Here is a 19,633-nt window from a genome sequence, read left to right as displayed (position 1 = left end):
AGTAAAATATGCTGAAATTATATATAATTTTAATAAAATAATTTAAATGGACAATTGTATTGGAGTAGTAGTTATAATTAAAGAAAGAAAACTTAGAAATAGTGATATATACAAAAAGTTTTATATGATATTCAAATTTAGTAGAATAAACTTTGACAATTACACCTTACATCTCCGTTTTCTTTTTATGCGCTAATTTTGTTAGCAGTATGCATAATTTTCCTAAAGAACATTTGGTGTTTATCTAACATACAGTCAACAATGCGTTGGAACCATTATTAAGGAAAATGTTAATAATTGAATAAACATGCATTTGCATGCAGATATGTCATTTTTCGTTTTCATCTCTTAAATATATTTGTCTAAATGTTTTACCATGTTCTGTAGATTTTATGACAGATAAAAGCTGCCATAGTTTAGAACTATGATAATAAATATTTCCTACTAGATGAGCCAAAGTATTATTCTTTCTTTGTTACATTATCCAACCTTTCACACAAAATAACAAGATAGGATGAAATATTCTTGCTTCTAATCTTCTTGGATTGTTTCCAACATCTGCATGAGCCATAATTACATTGTAAAGAATTGGAAAAAAACCCAAAGAAGTTTCAGAAATGTTTTTTCATTAACATTCTTCTCTGGTCGTCTTACCAAAAGATTTAAAAACTAGAGAATTGAAAATGAAAGTGAAAAACAGTCTAATAATAAAAATGGCACTATAAAGAATATTTTCGCATGACGTGCCTCAAAAGATGGGGGAACTTGTTTTCGGAGTAGTATCATCTTTCTAATCAGAGTCTTAAATTTTCTTTCTTTACTTATTGATGAGGAGATAAAAAGCAGTCTGTTTTCTAACAGGGTTTTATCCACGATTTTATTGTGATAAAAGATTACGGTTAAAAAAACAAAGCAATGTTTGCTTTCTGGACATATCTGTATTAAATGAAACATGAAGAAAGGTATTTACTTTCCAAGATTAATTCCCAAAATTTCAATTCTTGACTCCAGACATCAAAGGAAAACTGAAGATTCTTTTCTCTTTCAAGAGAATATTTCTAAAAATTAAAAGTCTTTTTTTTTTCGATTGGTATTTCTTTATTGTTTTTTGCAGGTGAAAAAAGATAAACTAGAAGATAAAGAATATATTATTATATATTTTTCTTGGTGATAAATACATTGAGTAGAAGAAGTTGTTAATGTGTGAATCAAATTTGAAATCAAAAGTATATTTCAAGAATTTCGTCTTTATTTTGTTTTAACTCCCCTAGGTGCTTTCATATGTAAAAAAAAAGAAAAAAAAAGAATTAATTATCACTTGGTCCTAGTGTAATAAATGGATACTCCTATCTGTAATGAAGTGAAGTCATGTTAAATAAAAACTAAATGAAGTCATGTTAAATGAAATACAATCAAATCAAATGAAGAAAATATGTTTCTTTTTTCCTCGAAACAATGTTGTGAAAAATATTGTGTTATATCGAAACCATGTATCGAGAAGTTTAGAAATAATATTGATTAGGAAATCTATTTCATGAAAGATAGGAAAAGCATTATTTTAAATAAATTCAAGGATAAATAAGTTATATTTTTCAACATGTAACCCAGGTAATATTTTAAATAATATTTTCGGCTTTGAAGATATTTTATTGAAGAGTTTTCAATAATCAGAAAATTAAATTCGTAATGAAATTTTGATTAACAGAAATAGAATTTTAAACAAGTTCAAATTTTAATATATTAGTCTGAGCCATGCAAATTTCAACAGTAAAAATCTGTGATAAATAAATATGTATCATGATTTTACAAATAAGGAAAACTAGATATGGTATTAGGAAAACACTAAAATAAGTACTTCTGCTATATATCAATTTATGCTTTCAGTTTCATAATTTCCTCAACAATATGATTGATTGCTGTCAGAAACTTAACAGTATTCAATTCGCTGTTAAAACCAAAACTTTTAGAAACAACTCCACTATTTGATAATATATTTGTAAACTTTAATTATGCAGATAATTTCTCAATATATAAATATAGAAAAAAAATTTTTAAAAAATTCTGAGGAACCAAATATTTTTAACAAATACTTCTATACTTTTCTGATTAAATATTTACAATATATAAAATTTTAATATTTTTACGGATTTTCCTCACCGCTGGGTTCTTTTGATAGTAGTAGTGATATGGTGTGAAAATGCAATCAGCAGGCTTCAGTAGAAAACAACGACGACATTTATTTACACGATGACTCAGACGACAAATATTTACAGCCGAGACGAACACAGGACAGCACATTGTTGCACTCTACATCAGATAGTAGCCCACAAGTAGTAATCGTCCACAACACACGAAGCGGCCAGGCAGAATCCAGCAGGAGATGGGATCCTCGGAGCTTCGCTCTACAGGCCTCTCCAACGGCTGAACTTCTCACTGTCTCTTCTCGCTTTAGCTGCCGACTCACTACTTCTCACAACTGGCTACTACACAAAAGATACGACGTTGCTTCCACAGTAGACAACAGAATTCGATACTCACAGCTCAGCTCAGCACTCGCTCCACACAATGCTGGAACTCCGCTGTTTCTTCGCTATCCTCTCGATACTCGTTACTTGTAGGCGACTCCGACTCTCGATGATGCACAGCTTGAGAGTGCCGGGCTTTTACAGTTCCCGGAAGGCTGGGCTAGAATCTTCTAGACCAATCGGGCATATTTCGGTTCCTAATGGAGGTAACAGAAGATAATCGACAAAATTCTCGAAGTTTCGAGCATTATCCATCTTTTCGTCAAAGTCGCCAAATGGTCGCCAAGCTCTGGGATCACTGGTTCGGCATCAGGCAGCTTCCAATACGGATGACAGTTAATCAGTCTTTCTTATGATGACACTATTCGTGCTGGAAAGCAAACACGTTGGTAAAATATGTTTTTCAATAATTTAAAATTAAATATACATAAGTGTTTAGCTTTTATATTCAGTCGAATTATAGCATTTTTTTTTCGACTTTTAATAGTTAACTTTTAAATTCCTAATGAATTTTCCTAACGTATTTAAGTTCCAACTGGAAGCTTTTATCATTGTGCACTTGTTCTTATCCCTTTTATTACATGGACCTTATAATTGGAGGGTTTCTTTGTTGAGTTTCTTTCTTTTCTTTTTCAGTTATTTTTTCTTTAAATGCATTCATAAAATTTTAAGTTACTTTAATCGTATTGATTGAGAGTTATATTGCAATATAACTGCCTTTATTATGTGGAAGTCATTTTAACAAATTATTTTGTTGTTGGAGGGTTGACAACATATGTTCATATTACATTGACCGTAAAAATTAATCATACATTTAATTAAATGTCATGTTAACTCAACTTTTAACGATAATGCATAAACAATTCTTAGCTTTTATTTCTTCACTTCTACGATATGTTTTTATAAAAAAAGGATATTATTGTACTTTTAAAATGAAACGATATTATGTTTACATAAATTTCATAATATTTCAAAGCTACATTGTTCCTACATATCATTGGAAGCATGCACATAATTAATCTTATTATTTTATTTCTTAATTTAATGAACCTATTATCTTACAAATATTATTTTAATGTTAAAAAGATTTTTTCTTTTTATTGAAGAAAGAAACTTACTCGAACATTTCTCCTATTTTAAGAATATTACTATAGTCATAACAATAATAGCTAATTATAAAAAACAAATATATATAAATAAAAGTATTCTCATTTATAACAAGAATTAATTGAAAAACGTCTGGCGATATTTATCATTAAGAATTACAGCCGAGACACTGCTGCTCTTAAACACCAAAATAAAAAATATTATAAATACGACTAGCGAAAGCAAAGAGAAGTAGTAATATTAAATTTTTACTTCATAGTCTTGATTTATTATAAATAAATAAATAAGACGTTTTATACCTCGTCATAGAATTTTATTTAATAAATGCGATTATTTTTTCAGAATTACATTCAGATAGAATTCCTCTACTATTTAAATAACTCTTGAACTTTGTTTACGTTTATTTTCTGTATCCCTGCCTAAAATATTCTATGAAATAATTTTTTAACCACTCTATTTAGCTAACAATACATATCAGCAAACGAAGCGTTGGGCGATTTCCCGCTTTTACTGCGTGCGAGTGAATGCAAAATCGCATTAAAAAATGTCTTTGGGCTATACGATAACTAGTTGAAAGCTTGATTCAATTTTGGACTTGCGTCACTGTTTTGCTCAACACGCTTATAGATTTCTTTCTAAGCTTGTTACGAATTGATTGAATTTCAGCTCTTAGCTATTTTTCGTTCTGCGTTTTACTGATGGTATTTCCCGATGTGGCTGAAAAGTGGCCCTAAGCTAAGGAACTAAAGGCGTTAAAAGTGGTAGAAGACTGAAAATAAAATGTAGTAAATCATATTTTCTGTGCTACGTTGTCAGAATACCATATTTTTATCGAGTAGAGCAAGTGGGTACAACAACTTTCTGCTATATTTGGAGGTATAAAAACTACCAATTACCAGTTAAGTCTCGACTGCTTGTGCTTTGCCACTTAATTTATTAATTTGAGAAAGGTATTTCGTGATTTTTTTGCTAGGCTGAATCACGAAAGAATGTTGAGAATAGTAATTTTTTTCTTCTAGTAAGGAATATTTTGTAGAATTTATCTCTTGTATTCATAGATGGTACGTTGATTTTTACTTTTTTTTAAATATGGAACATTATCTGTTTCTAATTTTACGAATAAATTCTTTATTATTATTTCCTTTTGGCGTGTTTGTGATTCGAATGAAAATATTTAGGTGAGAATAGTCATAAGGGAAAAAAAAAACTCTAAATGAACTATATATTTAAGTAAAGGCATCAGAAATAATTTCCATTATTTTCCTAATATCAGCAAAACATTTTGTTAAACAGATCCACATTTGCTCCCCTGACCTAAATTCAAAGGCTGACCACTAACTAAATTCCAATTAATTATCAATCACAAAATACCAGCACTTGCCCTCACACTCCAAATGGAAGAAGCACTTAACTCTTTCCACATCATTACCTGGCAGCAATAAAAGACAAGCTATCCAAAATTAAAGTCACTCGACCTTCCTGCAGGACCTTGGGAATCCGGACTCATTGCCGCTTCCAAATCTGTTCCGTGGACTCACCGGACTGTGACTTACCAGAGCATAGCCTATTATTTCGCTCAGCGTGCTGTAATTCCTAGGGTCCCGAAATATAACACTCTAATTTCTAATTCACCACCAGCCTTTCCAGTTATCAATCATTCGACGTGCCGATTCAATTCAGCTAATCCACTATTGTGATACAGAATGGGCACGCCTCATTTATTGGAGGAAGCCAAGACTGATAAATTGTCACTGAGGGCAAGTGATTGCGAAAGTTCTGGACGCCAACTGAAGCGGGTTGGACACGTACTAGGAATTCATCAAGGGGAGATGTGACTGTTTGGATTTATTTTTTATTTCTTCAGAAAGAGGGTGAGGGGGTGTCTTTTGTTCCTGTCCCGTTATCATTTAGGGTGCTGATTATGGGGTTTCGGGGTAGTTAATGTTTCAGGGTGATGTACTGGCTGAGTTATTTGTGAATGTCGTGGACCGTGGTCAGCCGCAAATCGTTTGGAGTGGGTAAATGCGTGTCGGGACAATACTTAAAGAAGAAATATGAGTTGCAGATAAATCTTTATGGAATGCTGATAATGTACCATAAGGGAAGAAAGCAAGATATGTTGGCTGGCTTTTGTTAATCATGTAGTATTATGTTAAAATAAAGTGTTTTCTCGCTTCAGGTGGATGTTTAGGAAAATTACTAATACAATTCATTAAATGAGAAACCCAAAGAAAAATTTACAAATACAAGGTTCAGTGTAAATTTCGGACATTTATTTCTGTGATTTCAGAAATTAGATTGAATTATTTCCTTGTGAAATTTACATAACCAAAATAAACAAACTATTAATACATCAGCTAAACTGGAGTCGGGTTTGCAGATTCTTATTTAAAAAGTACTGAAGCTATAAATATTCGCAGTTGGACAATAATATCAATGTACATTTTTGAACATAAATTCATGATTGAATTTATAATAACATTTTTCACATAGTGCTGAAAAGTACTCATGAGATATTAAAATTGGCATCTTTAACAGAAATTTTGGGTAATACGATTGTTAAAATTTTTTTAAAAAAAGAGTGCTATATTAAAATATAAAAATTATGTATTTCAGTAATTTATAATTAATTACGAAAGTTCCCAAATTAAAATTCACTTATGGTGTCATTTTAAAGTCCAATTGTTATTAAAATTCATGTGAAAATTTAGAGTTTTAAGTATTCTTATCTGAATAAAAAAAACATTCTCAAAAAACAGCACATTCTCAAAAAAAAAAAAAAAAAGAGAGAGAGAGAGAGAGAGAGAAAGAGAGAGAATCATTTCTTCTAATTCAATGGTTGAAAGAACTGACCAATCACTGAAAAAACGCCATTAAAAAAGCGAGATTTTATTAAAGATTTCTGCAAAAGTTAAGTATCTACTACATTCTCTACGTTTCCTTATTAATTAAATCCATTTTGATTAATTTTGAAAAACCAAAAATGATTATATTTTAATTCTTTTTAGGTCTAACTTATGAAATCTTTTGTGTTCAATTCATTCTAATGTTTAATTAGAGCAGATTATTTAATGACATATTTTAAAACTCTAAAACTATTCATCAAAATATAGTATAAAGGCATGAAATTCAAAGAAAAAATATTGAAAGCAAGATTACTTTTTGCAAAATATGCATTTGAGAAATTTATCTATTATTCTGATCTCAGGTTACACCCCTATTTCTCTGAAAATAGCAGAGAATTAAGGCATTCATAAAAACCACATCATTGTAAATTTCATTGAATTACATTCTCTCAGAAACTTCAAGTTTGCCTGCCACACCCTGTATGGAAATACAAGAATTCATCAGCATACTTATGAGAACAGTTTAATCTTTCAAATGCAACAGCAAATTAACAAATTCTATTCATTTGCTTTCAAAGCACATTTTAAATACAAGTTATGTATATATGGGGTAATAGGCTAGATAAATAGGAATGTAAAAAAAGTTTTATAGCATTCGATGTATTTTCGGAGCAGTAAAAATATTAATTTGGGTATTATCTAAACAATGGTATTAACTTTTTGTCTCTAGATTGAACCAGGATCTAATTTAGAAAATTTCATCAAAAATAAGAATAGATATTCGGAAACATGTAAATTAAATATAAGTGAAATAAAACTTAATATGCGGATGTTTTTCTAATTGTATACTATTTAATCATTTCTCTCCAAAATAAAAATAAAATAGAAATAAAATTAGTTTCGAATCTACGAGGATTTAAAAAAAGTACTCATTGTGGACGTTCATTATTTTACAAATTATTACGAGACAGTTAGCACGAAGTGATACTTTCCAAAATAATTTTACCGAAATGACAGAAGGCCCATTCAGTACTCTTTAGTATGTGCCCCAAATAAAAAAAAATCAATAAAAATGTCGATATTATGAAATAAGGTTTTCATTTTAGTTCAGGCATTATATTAATATAATTTCTATTTTCTCAAGCAAAATTGGATATTTTGGGTCCTTCGTTAAATTGAAAATGTCAATTGATTGAAAATTTTAATGATATTTTTAAATTTCAGGAGGACTACGGATCTATGTGAAGCCCGAGAGTCATGTTTTTGGAGAATTACCACCAGCATGGTCACTTTACGGAGATCAGGGAAATCACTGGTTTCGTGGAAATGTATCCTTACCTCACATATCTGAGAATTTTCAGGTACAAATTTTACAAATCATATAAATAAAGTTTTTTTTTTAACATTCTTAACGTTTCAACTCAATTGAATATCTTTTATGCTAAAGTATATACTATACGTTTACTATATGTTTTTTTTTCACTTTTACGCTTATATATATACTTTTGCTTATATATATTACTTGTACTTTATACATTTACTATACATATGCTATACGTTTTTTTAATATGGTAAAACACAGTATTCATTTTAAAAATGCCATTAAATTATTATTTTTCTCGTTTGGATTTCTTTTGGGCAATTATTTAATTTATAGATAACTTTAATATTCTATGAGCATCAAATCAATTTCTAATGTAAGAAAACAATAACAAGTCAGCACACGATTTGACGAAACCTAAAATATCTTACCCGAAACTTACTTGATGAAAGGGGAAAGAAACTTTAGTGCTTTACGCTATTTGTGTCCGAATCCCCATTTTGTGAAGATATAAGAAAATTCGACCACAATATAACCTTACAATAAATACATCCATTAATTATAATAATTTATTTTTTAACAATACTGAATTACGATGCTATGTGAAAACAATGTACTAGTAAAAAGCTAAAGTTCGCAAGCATCTTTTTGTAGATTCAGGAGCTCAATTTATGCAATTGTTTAAGTTGCAAATTGTCATTCAGAATTTTTTTCTTCTAGCATTGCATAGCTAAGAATTTTTCCCAACCATATGCAGCGGTCTAATGATGCTCTAATATTAAATACTGTGTCTTAATATTAGATACATAACTTAAATACAGGGTCTTTGTGAAACTGCAGAAATGTTATGAAGTTATAAAATTTTGTTAAGTATGTAGGGTTATGAAAGTGAAAATAATCTGATGTTATTTATTTTCTGGAAAATGGAAAACAATTTATTTTTATCAAAAAACGGAGAAAATAAAAATAAAATAAAATATGAGTGAGGTGTAAAAAACATTACTATAAGGTAACCAAAACATAACATGTTTTGTTATAATTCCAGTAATTTAGCAGCATTAATGAGCTAATGTGTATTTCCAAAAGTTTTTGAAAATTAATAATATATTATAACTAAAATTAATAATATATTATAACTAAAATTAATAATATATTATAACTAATATATTATTCTTAAAATTTTATTCCCTTAGAGAATTTATGGTTATTTTTGGTGACTTACCGTCTTTTTTGTTTGTTTCGTTTCGTTTTGTTTTCAGTGTGTTATGCTCACACGGATTATTCTTATTTCCATATAATTTGGAAAAAAAAAATTATTTTTCAAAAGATAATAATAATACCGTTTTTATAATTTTACTTGGTTGTTTTTGATCTTTTTATTCATTAAATCCATAATTTAAAGCATTCAAACATTAATACATACATTTAGTCATTAATATAATATCAATTCGTTATCATAAATATCAAGCATTTTGTATTCATTTTTTTTCTCAAAATCCTTTTCAAGTGGTTTTTTTAACCTTAAAAAATTAGCTGAAATCTGTTAAATAACTGATAATTTTAAAAATAATTATCAAATAAATTTATTAGGAATTTATTTTTAATTAATTATCAATGCTGTTTTTTCTATGGGGAAAAATTCTTTTCAAAGTGGGAAATCATTTTATTAAACATAATTTGGAAAAATGTTTCCATCTTTGGTTTATTGGTACGATTTTTTTTATTGAAGCATCTAGAAAACAAGCGCCAAATAATAAAAACGAAAAAAATTGCATCGTGTTTGCTGCAAAACATGAGAACCCAAATACAGTGAAACATAAATAGATACTACCTAGAAAATATGAAGATGAAAGAATACATTGTCCATGGGGTTCGTAAATTTTCATTTTTGGAAATGGACTGAATAGGAGGACGTAATTCCTGAAGGACTCAAGAAAAAGATTTTGATGCTTTCTACGAAAGCTGGTTTTGCTTACGAGAATTTCCAGAAAAGTAAAATGCTCTGATATCACAGCTATTTATATTTCCTGGAAAATGTAACTTCTGTGGAAACATATTTCCATATTTCTCATGAGGAAACGATATAAGAAAAAGTAAGATTTTGATGTTTAAGCTGTCAGGAAAGTCGGGAAGTTAGCATGTAAAGAAGGGTAGAAAAATACTTTGAGCTTAAAATGAAACATTCGACTTTCCAGAGTTTTGGAAATATCTTTCGGCCTCAGCGAATTTAAATATTTTTTCCACGTAACTCCAAAATAGATTTCCCGCATTATTATTGGCTTTAATGTATTTTTATTCAATATGAATTGTTTAATTCTAATGGAATTTGAATTTCTTTAATTCATTTTTCACTAATTTTTTTATATATTAAAGATATAGCAATTTGTATAGTCCTATGTTTCCGATAGTAGTAAAATATTTAATATTTGAAAACAATTGTTTCAAAGAAATTTTATTTCATAGATCTGACGCCATCTCTTAGTTAATTTAAGATTCCATGAAATTTATGATACAATAATGAAAAAATATAAGATTTTAATATAACAAGATAAAAATTTTTTCTGGGAATACACTTTTATCATTGGCTAAAGTATTAGAAACTTACCTTCACTAAAAATATTTTATGTTACAACACTTATGTCATAAATGTAAAAAATTGAAAATAAACCATTAATAATTAAACAGCAATGAATAAATACCAAAGAAAGTAAATTCCCCATTAATATATATTGTCTAGGCCATTTTTTAAGTAATTAATCTTAAATTTAACAAAATTTAAATTAAATTAGTTTTTCCTCCTTTCTTTTCAATTTTCTAGCTATCAGTTTTGCTGAAATTATTTAATTGATATAATTATATAAATATAAATATGAGCTTTACTAACATTATATTAGAAATAAAATTTTACTCAAAATTTTTAATTTACTTATAATAATTTAAAGTAACCTAAATGTATGCACTTAAAATTTTACTGTATAAGGAATAAATATTAAAAAGTGAGAGTATATATTTTCATACAATTTAAAGAAAAAATATATTAACAAAGTTATGTTGCATTATAAAAGGCCTAATATTATATTGTTCAGCTAAAATACAAAAAATTAAAGTGAAATATATTAAACTCATATTTTGAGTGGGGTGCAATTTTTGCTTCTAAATTTAATTGCCCATTCAGGATAAAAAAAAAAGGTCATAAATTGTAAAACTGAGATTTTAAACTCTGAAACCAATAAAAATGACATTTGTCTAAAAATAATCGTTACCATAAAAAGGAAAAAAATTAGCATTTACATTTAATTAAATACTTAGAAATTATATTAGGTAGGTTATTTTTTCAATGACTTTCAGTTATATTTGAAAAGTTATGCGTTTTTGTCCAAAGATTTAAAAAACGATAATAAAATTTGTTAAGTAATTATTAAAACTGGTGTGAAAATTATTACTTATATATTTTTATTAAATATTACTTAATTTATATCTATGAAGCTGGGATTTCATTATTCAATTTCCCCCATTTCCAGTGTGCTGGAGTTTAAATTTTATGCACTTACATATCATCGATTTAGAAATTTTTTTTTATTATTTTCATAACTTAATTGTAATTTAATAGTGAACTATTATTAATTGTGGATTTCAGAGCAAGAGGAATTGATTTTAATTTTAAGAAAGTATTTTTAAGATTCCACATAACTTTTAAGGCCTAAAAGAAAAAGTAACTAAAATAAAAAAAATACATTTTAAAACACTTTTAAATACCTATACCTTAAAAAAATAATAATACCTATAAAGCCTGTAAAATAATGCCTACCATTTTAACTCCCCATTCAAATGCATTACTGAAATGCATTACGTAAATTTATTCTGCTATCTAATGGAAAGAGAACGAGGGAAAAAAAAATATTCTTAGACAAGCCATAGATGATTTTTTTCTTGAATCTTATGATAGATCATTTGAAACATTTATCATTCAATATCTACTTGAACGGCATCGGTAATCCGTACAGCCAAGTAGATAATTGAGAAGAAGAAAATATAATAAAATTGAAATAAAAAACGCAGACGCAGCGGAGATGAGTGAAATATAGAAATATGAGAGGCAGTAATATTTTCTTCATTTTTTTGGTGATGTACCAAGTGTAATATATCATTTGGAATTGGATTCATGGTATTTTATTCATTTCCGTGTCTGGTTAAAAATTGGTTGAAAAATTCCTTAATACTTCTACATTGTGAAATGTCAGATACCATAGTTCACTGAGTGTTAAAGGTTTTAACCTTCAAATATCATTGAAACGTGGTTTTTTTTTTTTGTTAGGAGACGCATTATACTTTAGACAAAATAATATTTTAAAAGGCCAAGATCTTATAAAATATATCTGATATCTTTTATATTTAGTTTTGAATCCCATTTTTAAAGGCTGATTAATAAATTGGAACAATTAACTCAGATTATATTATATTAATGGATTAATTATTTAAAAGAATTATATATATAATAATAATAACAATATATGCATACATAGGCAACATTCTATTCTATTCAAGCTTTACTCAGTCCTTTTCGAAATTTAAAATCACATGATTGACTTTTAATGAAAGTAAAAGCTTGATATATATTATATTTTGATAAAATTTTACATACATTATAAGTCAAGCATATATTTTAGATTCATATTTCATGTATACTTTTCTAATGCTCAAATATTATTCTGAGTATTCTTCTAGATTATATGGCACGTATATTATATGCTTATATGTAAAAGTTTGAAAGATTGCTGTTTTCGCAATTGTACACGAAAATAGATGAAAGACTTTAAATAATACTAAACTTTTATAGACAAACTAGTTTTTATTTACAAAAATCAGAATAATTCTTATAGTTTTAAAATCAATTTTTTTTTTCAAGAAAGGATAAGAATACTATACTATTGCAGTTGATTAGAAACTACAATACTACCCTTGAAAAGGCGTATGTAATGTAAATGTGTTCTCAAATTCTTTAAAAATGTATTCTTTGTATATGTACACACCCTTTGTATGTGCTTTTGTATGTAAAAGTTTACTATAAAATCTATCTTCGAATGCAAAATGGTTCGTTGTTTTAAGTATATAAAGTAAATAACGAAATTTGCATTGGCAAATATGTTTTTACAGTAAAAAATTCTTATATAAATAGCATAAAAATATTAAATTATGCATTTTATATTATACATTTACAAAAATAAAAAAAATAATAAAAAAATATATGCAAATGTAAAGAGAGCACTTTTGCACTTTCAAAAAATTGTTTTGTTTTTCAGTTTCAGCCGTATATATTATTTTTGCATTATAATATTTATGTCTTATGCATCAGCTGAATGTATATTTTTAAGATGTAAAGTATAGTGAAAAAATATCAAATACAGTTTGGAATCAATTTATATAAAATTTAATAAGGTTTTAAAATCTTTATTTTAATAATTAATAAGTAAATTGTAACAATATTTATTTTAAAGGCATTAAAATGAAAATAAATTCACTGTAAATATTAAAGCTGTGATTTTTATATTAATTTTTTAATATTAATTATTTTAAAAGCCAAGAGCTCATAAATTATCTTTTAAAAACAAAAACAATGGGAACATGTTTTTTTAAAAATATAAAGATTATGGTATTTTTTCCCCTTAAAACATGATGTTTCATTTGAAATTTCATTACTCGTGTAAATTTTATACTGCATTAGTGAGAATTTTTGCATTATAATATTTATGTCCTATGCGTCTGTTGAATGCATATTTTTAAGATGCAAAATATAGTAAAAGAAATATCAAATATAGCTTGGAATCTTAATTTATAAGCATTTAATCAGGCTTTAAAATCTTTATTTAATTTATGAATAATTAATTTTTAAAAATACTTGTTTTAAGGTCATTAAAATGAAAATAAATTTATTGTAAAATCTCCAGCCTATAATGTTTATATTAAAGTTTGTGTAATTTTATTCAGAATAGTTTTCTTCTAAGCATGTCAATTTTTGGTTATGAACTAGAAGTTTATCATATCATAAGAAATATTCAATTTTCTATTTAAAAATAAATATTTTAAACAAAAATGATTTTTATCTTTTTAAGATGAAAAGAACTCTTCTCTCTCTCGCTCTCTACAAAAAATATAATTATAACTTGGAAAAAATTGCTTCTATTTATCATTAAATTTCGATACTTTTAAAGTTTGAGAACGTTTTAGTCCCCTTATTTAAATTTAAACATTTAAATGATTTCTCTAAATTAAAGTAATTATTTACGATAATGTTTTTGAATACTGAGCAATTCAACATTGTTTTTTTTCAGTGCTATTTTCTCTTTTGATAGCATCCAAATGTATTCTCGAATGATACATAACACATCGCACTCAGATTGAAGGAAATAGCACAAGAAAATTCATTTCAAGATTCCAGAGAAACACTTATTCGAAATGCATTACATGGGTTCTCTCTAAGAATCCTGAAAAGGAAGAGCATTGAAGAAATGGATTCTTAGACAATTTATAAATATGTTTTGTTTCCTAGCAACTAATGATAAATCGTTTGAAGCTTTGAATCGATCGAAACTCTGCTAGATAGACATCTATAGTACAGAGCAGATAATTGAGAATAATAAAAAATAATGTTAAATTTAAGAAATGCCACCATGAAGGAGATGAATAAAATATATAGAAATGGGATATCCTGTAATATTTTCTCTCCGACGTATTAAATGTTATATATCATTTTTTAAATATTTTATTCATTTCGTACTGCTGTACATTAATCTGAAATTTCTGGAACTCTCAACTATTGGAAATTTCTAGTCCCTGTGGCGCATACATATTTAAATTTCTTATTTGTCTTTTATCACGTGAGAACATGATGTTGCTTTCATTGGGGGTTCTGAAACTCGAAATCACGTAGGCAACGAATATTGAAGCTCAAAATCGCATAGGCAATGAATAAAGCATAAAAGGCTATTTTCATAATTATTTTTTAATCGAAATATTTTTTATCTGCTTTTACCAGTATTGAATTATTATTATGTATGCTTTTTTGAAAGCAGACGCGTTTTTAAAAGATTGAACTGCTTTTACTAGTATTGCTTTATTATTACGTATGCTTCTTTGTCAGCAGATGCAGTTTTAAAAAATTGACGTAGATCTATGACATCTTAGCTGTTATTTCATCTCAAAATCAGTCTAGCTCCAAAACTTTGTTTGCCAGATATATATATATATATATATATATATATATATTCAGAGAAAGAGAGAGAGAGAGACCAATAGAGAAGTCTCGTGATAGTTTCAAACCGGTTTAAACATGGTTAATAACTTAAATGAATTAAGACAAATAATGACTTAAAAAATAATAATGTTCTCACATGATAACTTAAAATTCGCGATCGTTGATTTCATTTTATTTTTTATTTTGTTTACAGCAGCTTTACATTTCAATCAGTTAATTTCAAAACATTCGACATTTGGTATGGAATATGCCCCTTTCGTAGAGATCTGAATTCTACTTGTAGAGGATTCCAGATAAATTTTTATATTCCGTGTAAAAACCAGCTCATAAATAGATTAAATTAATGAAAGAAAACTAAATAAAAGATCCACTAATCAAAAAAAAATTGTTACTAACTTTTTTGCAAATATAAAAATTAATTTTAAAACTAAATAAAATTAAATAAAGGATATTTTAAAGAAATTTTGACTTGGGGGAAAATATTATATTGAATTTTTTATAAAAAATGCTGTTTTTCTTATAGTTGTATTTGCATCAATTACTAAATTCTTAAAATATCACATTTGACTGAATAGTGTAAACCTCTAAGTAAATGCTGTTGATGTTTTGAGAAGTTCTTATTAAAATATTACTTTTAATAAATTATTTGATTTATATTACTTTTAATAATTATTTGATAATAATATTAGTAATAATAACCTACAATTTGATCTGTGAAGGGCGAATTTAATGGTTAAAAATTGCAAAACTTACATTATTGATCATTCTCAAATATTTATTGAATCTAAAATTTAATCGCATGCTGACATGTCAGCCATTTTAAACCTGAAGTAATTTTCACAATTATGAGATGCCTATATATAAGTTAAAATTTCACTTCAGATAGCCACGCAGCGGCGATTGCATTTTAAATTTTCCCCAGCATTACAGCTGACGATAGACGATTATATATCTTCGGACTAAACGAATCTACTTCCATTTCCTGGCCTTCAGGCAGGATTACTTTAAATGGAAACCAAATATTTTTAAAGGGAAGACAAAATTTTTTAAATATAAAATTTACTAAAATTTACTAAATTTACGAAATCAGCATCTTTAAATGGATAAATGCACTTAAATATTAAATTTAGACAAAAAAGATACTATCTTTGCTTAGTATTTTCCGAGTTTTCGGGGTTACTCCAAGTGTAAGGGACTGCAAAATGGCTAAGACATTTTAAAAGCTTATTACAGGTGTCTATGGAGTATTTTTTTTTAGAATATTTGATTGCATAATACCTAGACAAATTCATTTTAAAACATCCTTTACAATATATTCATATTATAAGATGCGATGAATTCGAAAGAAAAAAAAATGTTTCTTGAGTTAGTTTCATTGCTATCATGATTTGCTAAGCTTATTTCTGCATTCACTTCATAAATGAAAATTTTAGTTTACAATATTTACATCATTACAATTGATTTCATGTATTTGTGAAAATCGGAAGAAAAGTGTTCATTTCTACCAAGTTTGTGTTTTGCAAACACTTTGCAAAACACAAACAAACAAGAAATTTGCATTTGATTATTACTTACATTTCATGCCATAATTTTCTGACTTATAATTTAGAACATACATTAAAATATCTGGATTCAATATCTAAGTAGTGTTATTCATAAAATATAGTAGTGATAAAATATAGTATTTAAGCCAGTCACATACTCACAGCAGATGATCCGTTACCTACATAACGAATAGTGAAGAAAAATTACTCTTCTGGAGTTAAATCAGAAAGCAATCATTAAGAAAGTTTTTTTTCCTTATTTGCTGAGGCTTAATTATTTTATTATTACAGAATTAGATAGGAATGTAGAATTTAAAAAAATCTAGGTAACTGTTTTCTTCTTCTTTTTTTAAAAAAATCCATGTAAAATATCTTTTCTGTAAAATTACTCCTCTTTGGTGAAAGGGGAGCTAAGTTACAAGTTTTATTTTTAATCAGCTTAGAAAACAAATAAGTCTTTTATAGATATGTTAGCACAAAGGACGTCGTTACTATGCACAGTGGCTTTATGTTTTGCAAGATAAAATAATTATAGAAATCCTGCACGTTTTTTGGCGGATAAAACTGACATGCCTTAAAAAAAATTCTGTTATGAATTTGCACAGTGGCTAAAAAAAAAAATACCTTCACTCATAAATTAATATTTTTGCCACATATAATATAATTTTTTTGCTAGCTTTTCCTGCAGAAACAAAGGAAAAGAAAAACCTTAAGGTGATTTATCATCCGAGTGATTAATCAACTTAAGAACAAAAGTAAACACTAAAAGAAATGTGTCGGTCCCTTAAGGTAGGGGAAAATCTTTTTTCCAGAAGAGTTTATGTTTATTTATTTACATTTTGGTTCTGGGGTAACAACTTTTATCCATTTATTAAAATAGTCGTTTGTTATAATTTTTTGAAGTCCTGGAGGGCTGAATAATTTCAGTAAGTATCCAGAAATCTTTACGATTAGAAAATGCAAATTTTTTTTTTTATTTTATGTTGGAGTCTGCATTAAAGTTAAATTAGATTTCTAATGAATTTTCAATTTTATTAAGAAAAAAAACCCACAGGATTTCTCAATCTATATGCAAATCAATTTCTCTTATTTATTCTTTTATCCATGTTTATTCCCAAACAAAAAAAAATTGTACTCATTTACGCAACATCATATTAAACGTATAATATTCTTTTTATAATTCTCGATTAGTAATTTGTGAATTGTGTAGCAATTTTCAATAGTATAATATTCATTTCAATTTAATTAAATAATTCAAACAATTTCTAATAAAAAGAAATTAGTTTGCTTTATAGATAGTTAAGGATGGTTTCTACAATTTCTGATGAATTACAATAAAGGTCACTACTGATTATATTTTTAAAAATTTGAATGTTTTTCAAATTTGTATTAAATGTTTTAAATTTTTCGTTATAAAAATAAGTCTTATGCCGAGAACAAACACTGCGTAAGCCATTTATGTAATTAAAATAATGTTCAATTATAGAATGAATAATTAGTAAAATATTTATATTACGCTCCAAATTTTGAAGAAAGAAAAACATTTCTGATAAAATATATGTGAAACTTGATGTTGCAATATCCTTTCAGTATTTGTAATACTTATTTTTTAATTTGAAGAATGCTGCAGAACAGTTTTCCATCGATCCTAAAATTGTTTGCGATTCTTCTTTCTTTATTAAATGATATCATGAAACAATTATAATTTCAATTATTTATAAGTTATGGGTATCTGGTTCATACAGATATTTTTATATGATATTTCAACTGTTCAATGGGATTCAAATCGGAATTGTTTCCTGGCCATTACAGCAATCATGTGTCATTCTTTCTTAATTACTAGCTACATATCAGTACTGTACATATCAAGACGAATTATGTTAGTTAAGATATGATGCATTATTTGAAAATGCATCTTATTGGAAGGTATTATGTTATTCGCCACTTGAAGGAGTCCTCAATATCTACAGACAAGCTTGCCTAAATCTTAAAACTTGTAGGCTTCTTTCTATGATTTGATATTTCCGGCATTTCTTCGTGTCGCTTACAAATGTTGATATTTTAGTTTCATTTCTATTTATAGTTTGTTTTCATAGACTTTCTCTACGCTCTAAGTGTTTCTTAAAATCCTATAACTATTTAACTTATAAGCTTCTTTATTGTCTTTTCTTTCTGGGATTTGATATCTTATGTACTTCTTTTTCTCACTTTCAAATATTGATATTTTAATTTCATTAATGCTTGCACCTTGTTTCCGCTAACTACCTGTTCACTTAAACTGTTTTTTAATTATCTGTGTATTTCTCTGCCATTATTATTTTTTTTTCAAATTTAGTTTTTCTGGGAATTCTACTTTGAAACTCAGTTTTAAATTATCTACCCCGTGTTCTTATAAAACTGCTCAAATGCATTCAGACATGTATTATAGTCATAGTTGAAATCTTTCTATGCATGATGCACATTATTTTAATTAAAACTTTTGTGTACTTTTTTAGACCTTGCTTTAATTCTTTATTATATAATTTGTTCCCTGCTAATGAAAATGAAGCTTTTGTATTTAAGATGTTATTATATTCCTGACAAAAGACGATTTTCGTACTTTGACAGATATAACAACGTAATTTCTAACCACCTACATTCGCGGCATTTTCCTTTTTTACAAAGTGACAATAATAATTGCGAAAATAATAAATAATCCATCATCCATGTTGTTTCCTCTTCAGATGAATTTTAGACTTAATAAGTTACTTCAAAGATAATTTGATATAAGCATCATGGTGACCAGTTTTTAAAACATATGATTTTTATCAAAAGAATAGAAAATAACGTACGAAATATAATTAAATAAAGGAAAAGCGCTATTTATTGTTGAATTTATCTTATTTTTATATTATTTTTTTATTATTGTTGAATTTATCTTATTTTTTGTATTTCGTCAGATTAAAGAGTATGATTAATTAGATTTAGTAATTTAAGGGTTATTAATTCCATTTATACAGTTTGAATTTATCGAAAAAAACATTATAAAATTATTCTAA

The 19,633-nt window shown here is 27.0% G+C and overlaps 1 protein-coding gene across 1 annotated transcript in view; it reads left to right on the top strand.

The window, feature by feature from the left end:
* Window positions 1-19,633, top strand: part of LOC129967035 (uncharacterized) — a 208,942-nt gene that overhangs the window by 172,983 nt on the left and 16,326 nt on the right. The window contains exon 6 of the mRNA XM_056081671.1: window positions 7,703-7,839. Within this exon, the coding sequence (XP_055937646.1) occupies window positions 7,703-7,839 (137 nt within the window). The remainder of the gene's footprint in view (window positions 1-7,702; window positions 7,840-19,633) is intronic.

Source organism: Argiope bruennichi, chromosome 4, assembly GCF_947563725.1.
Source record: "Argiope bruennichi chromosome 4, qqArgBrue1.1, whole genome shotgun sequence".
NCBI lineage: Eukaryota > Metazoa > Arthropoda > Arachnida > Araneae > Araneidae > Argiope > Argiope bruennichi.
The sequence above is the reverse complement of the archived record's forward strand: the minus strand, read 5'-3'. Positions and strand labels throughout refer to the sequence as shown.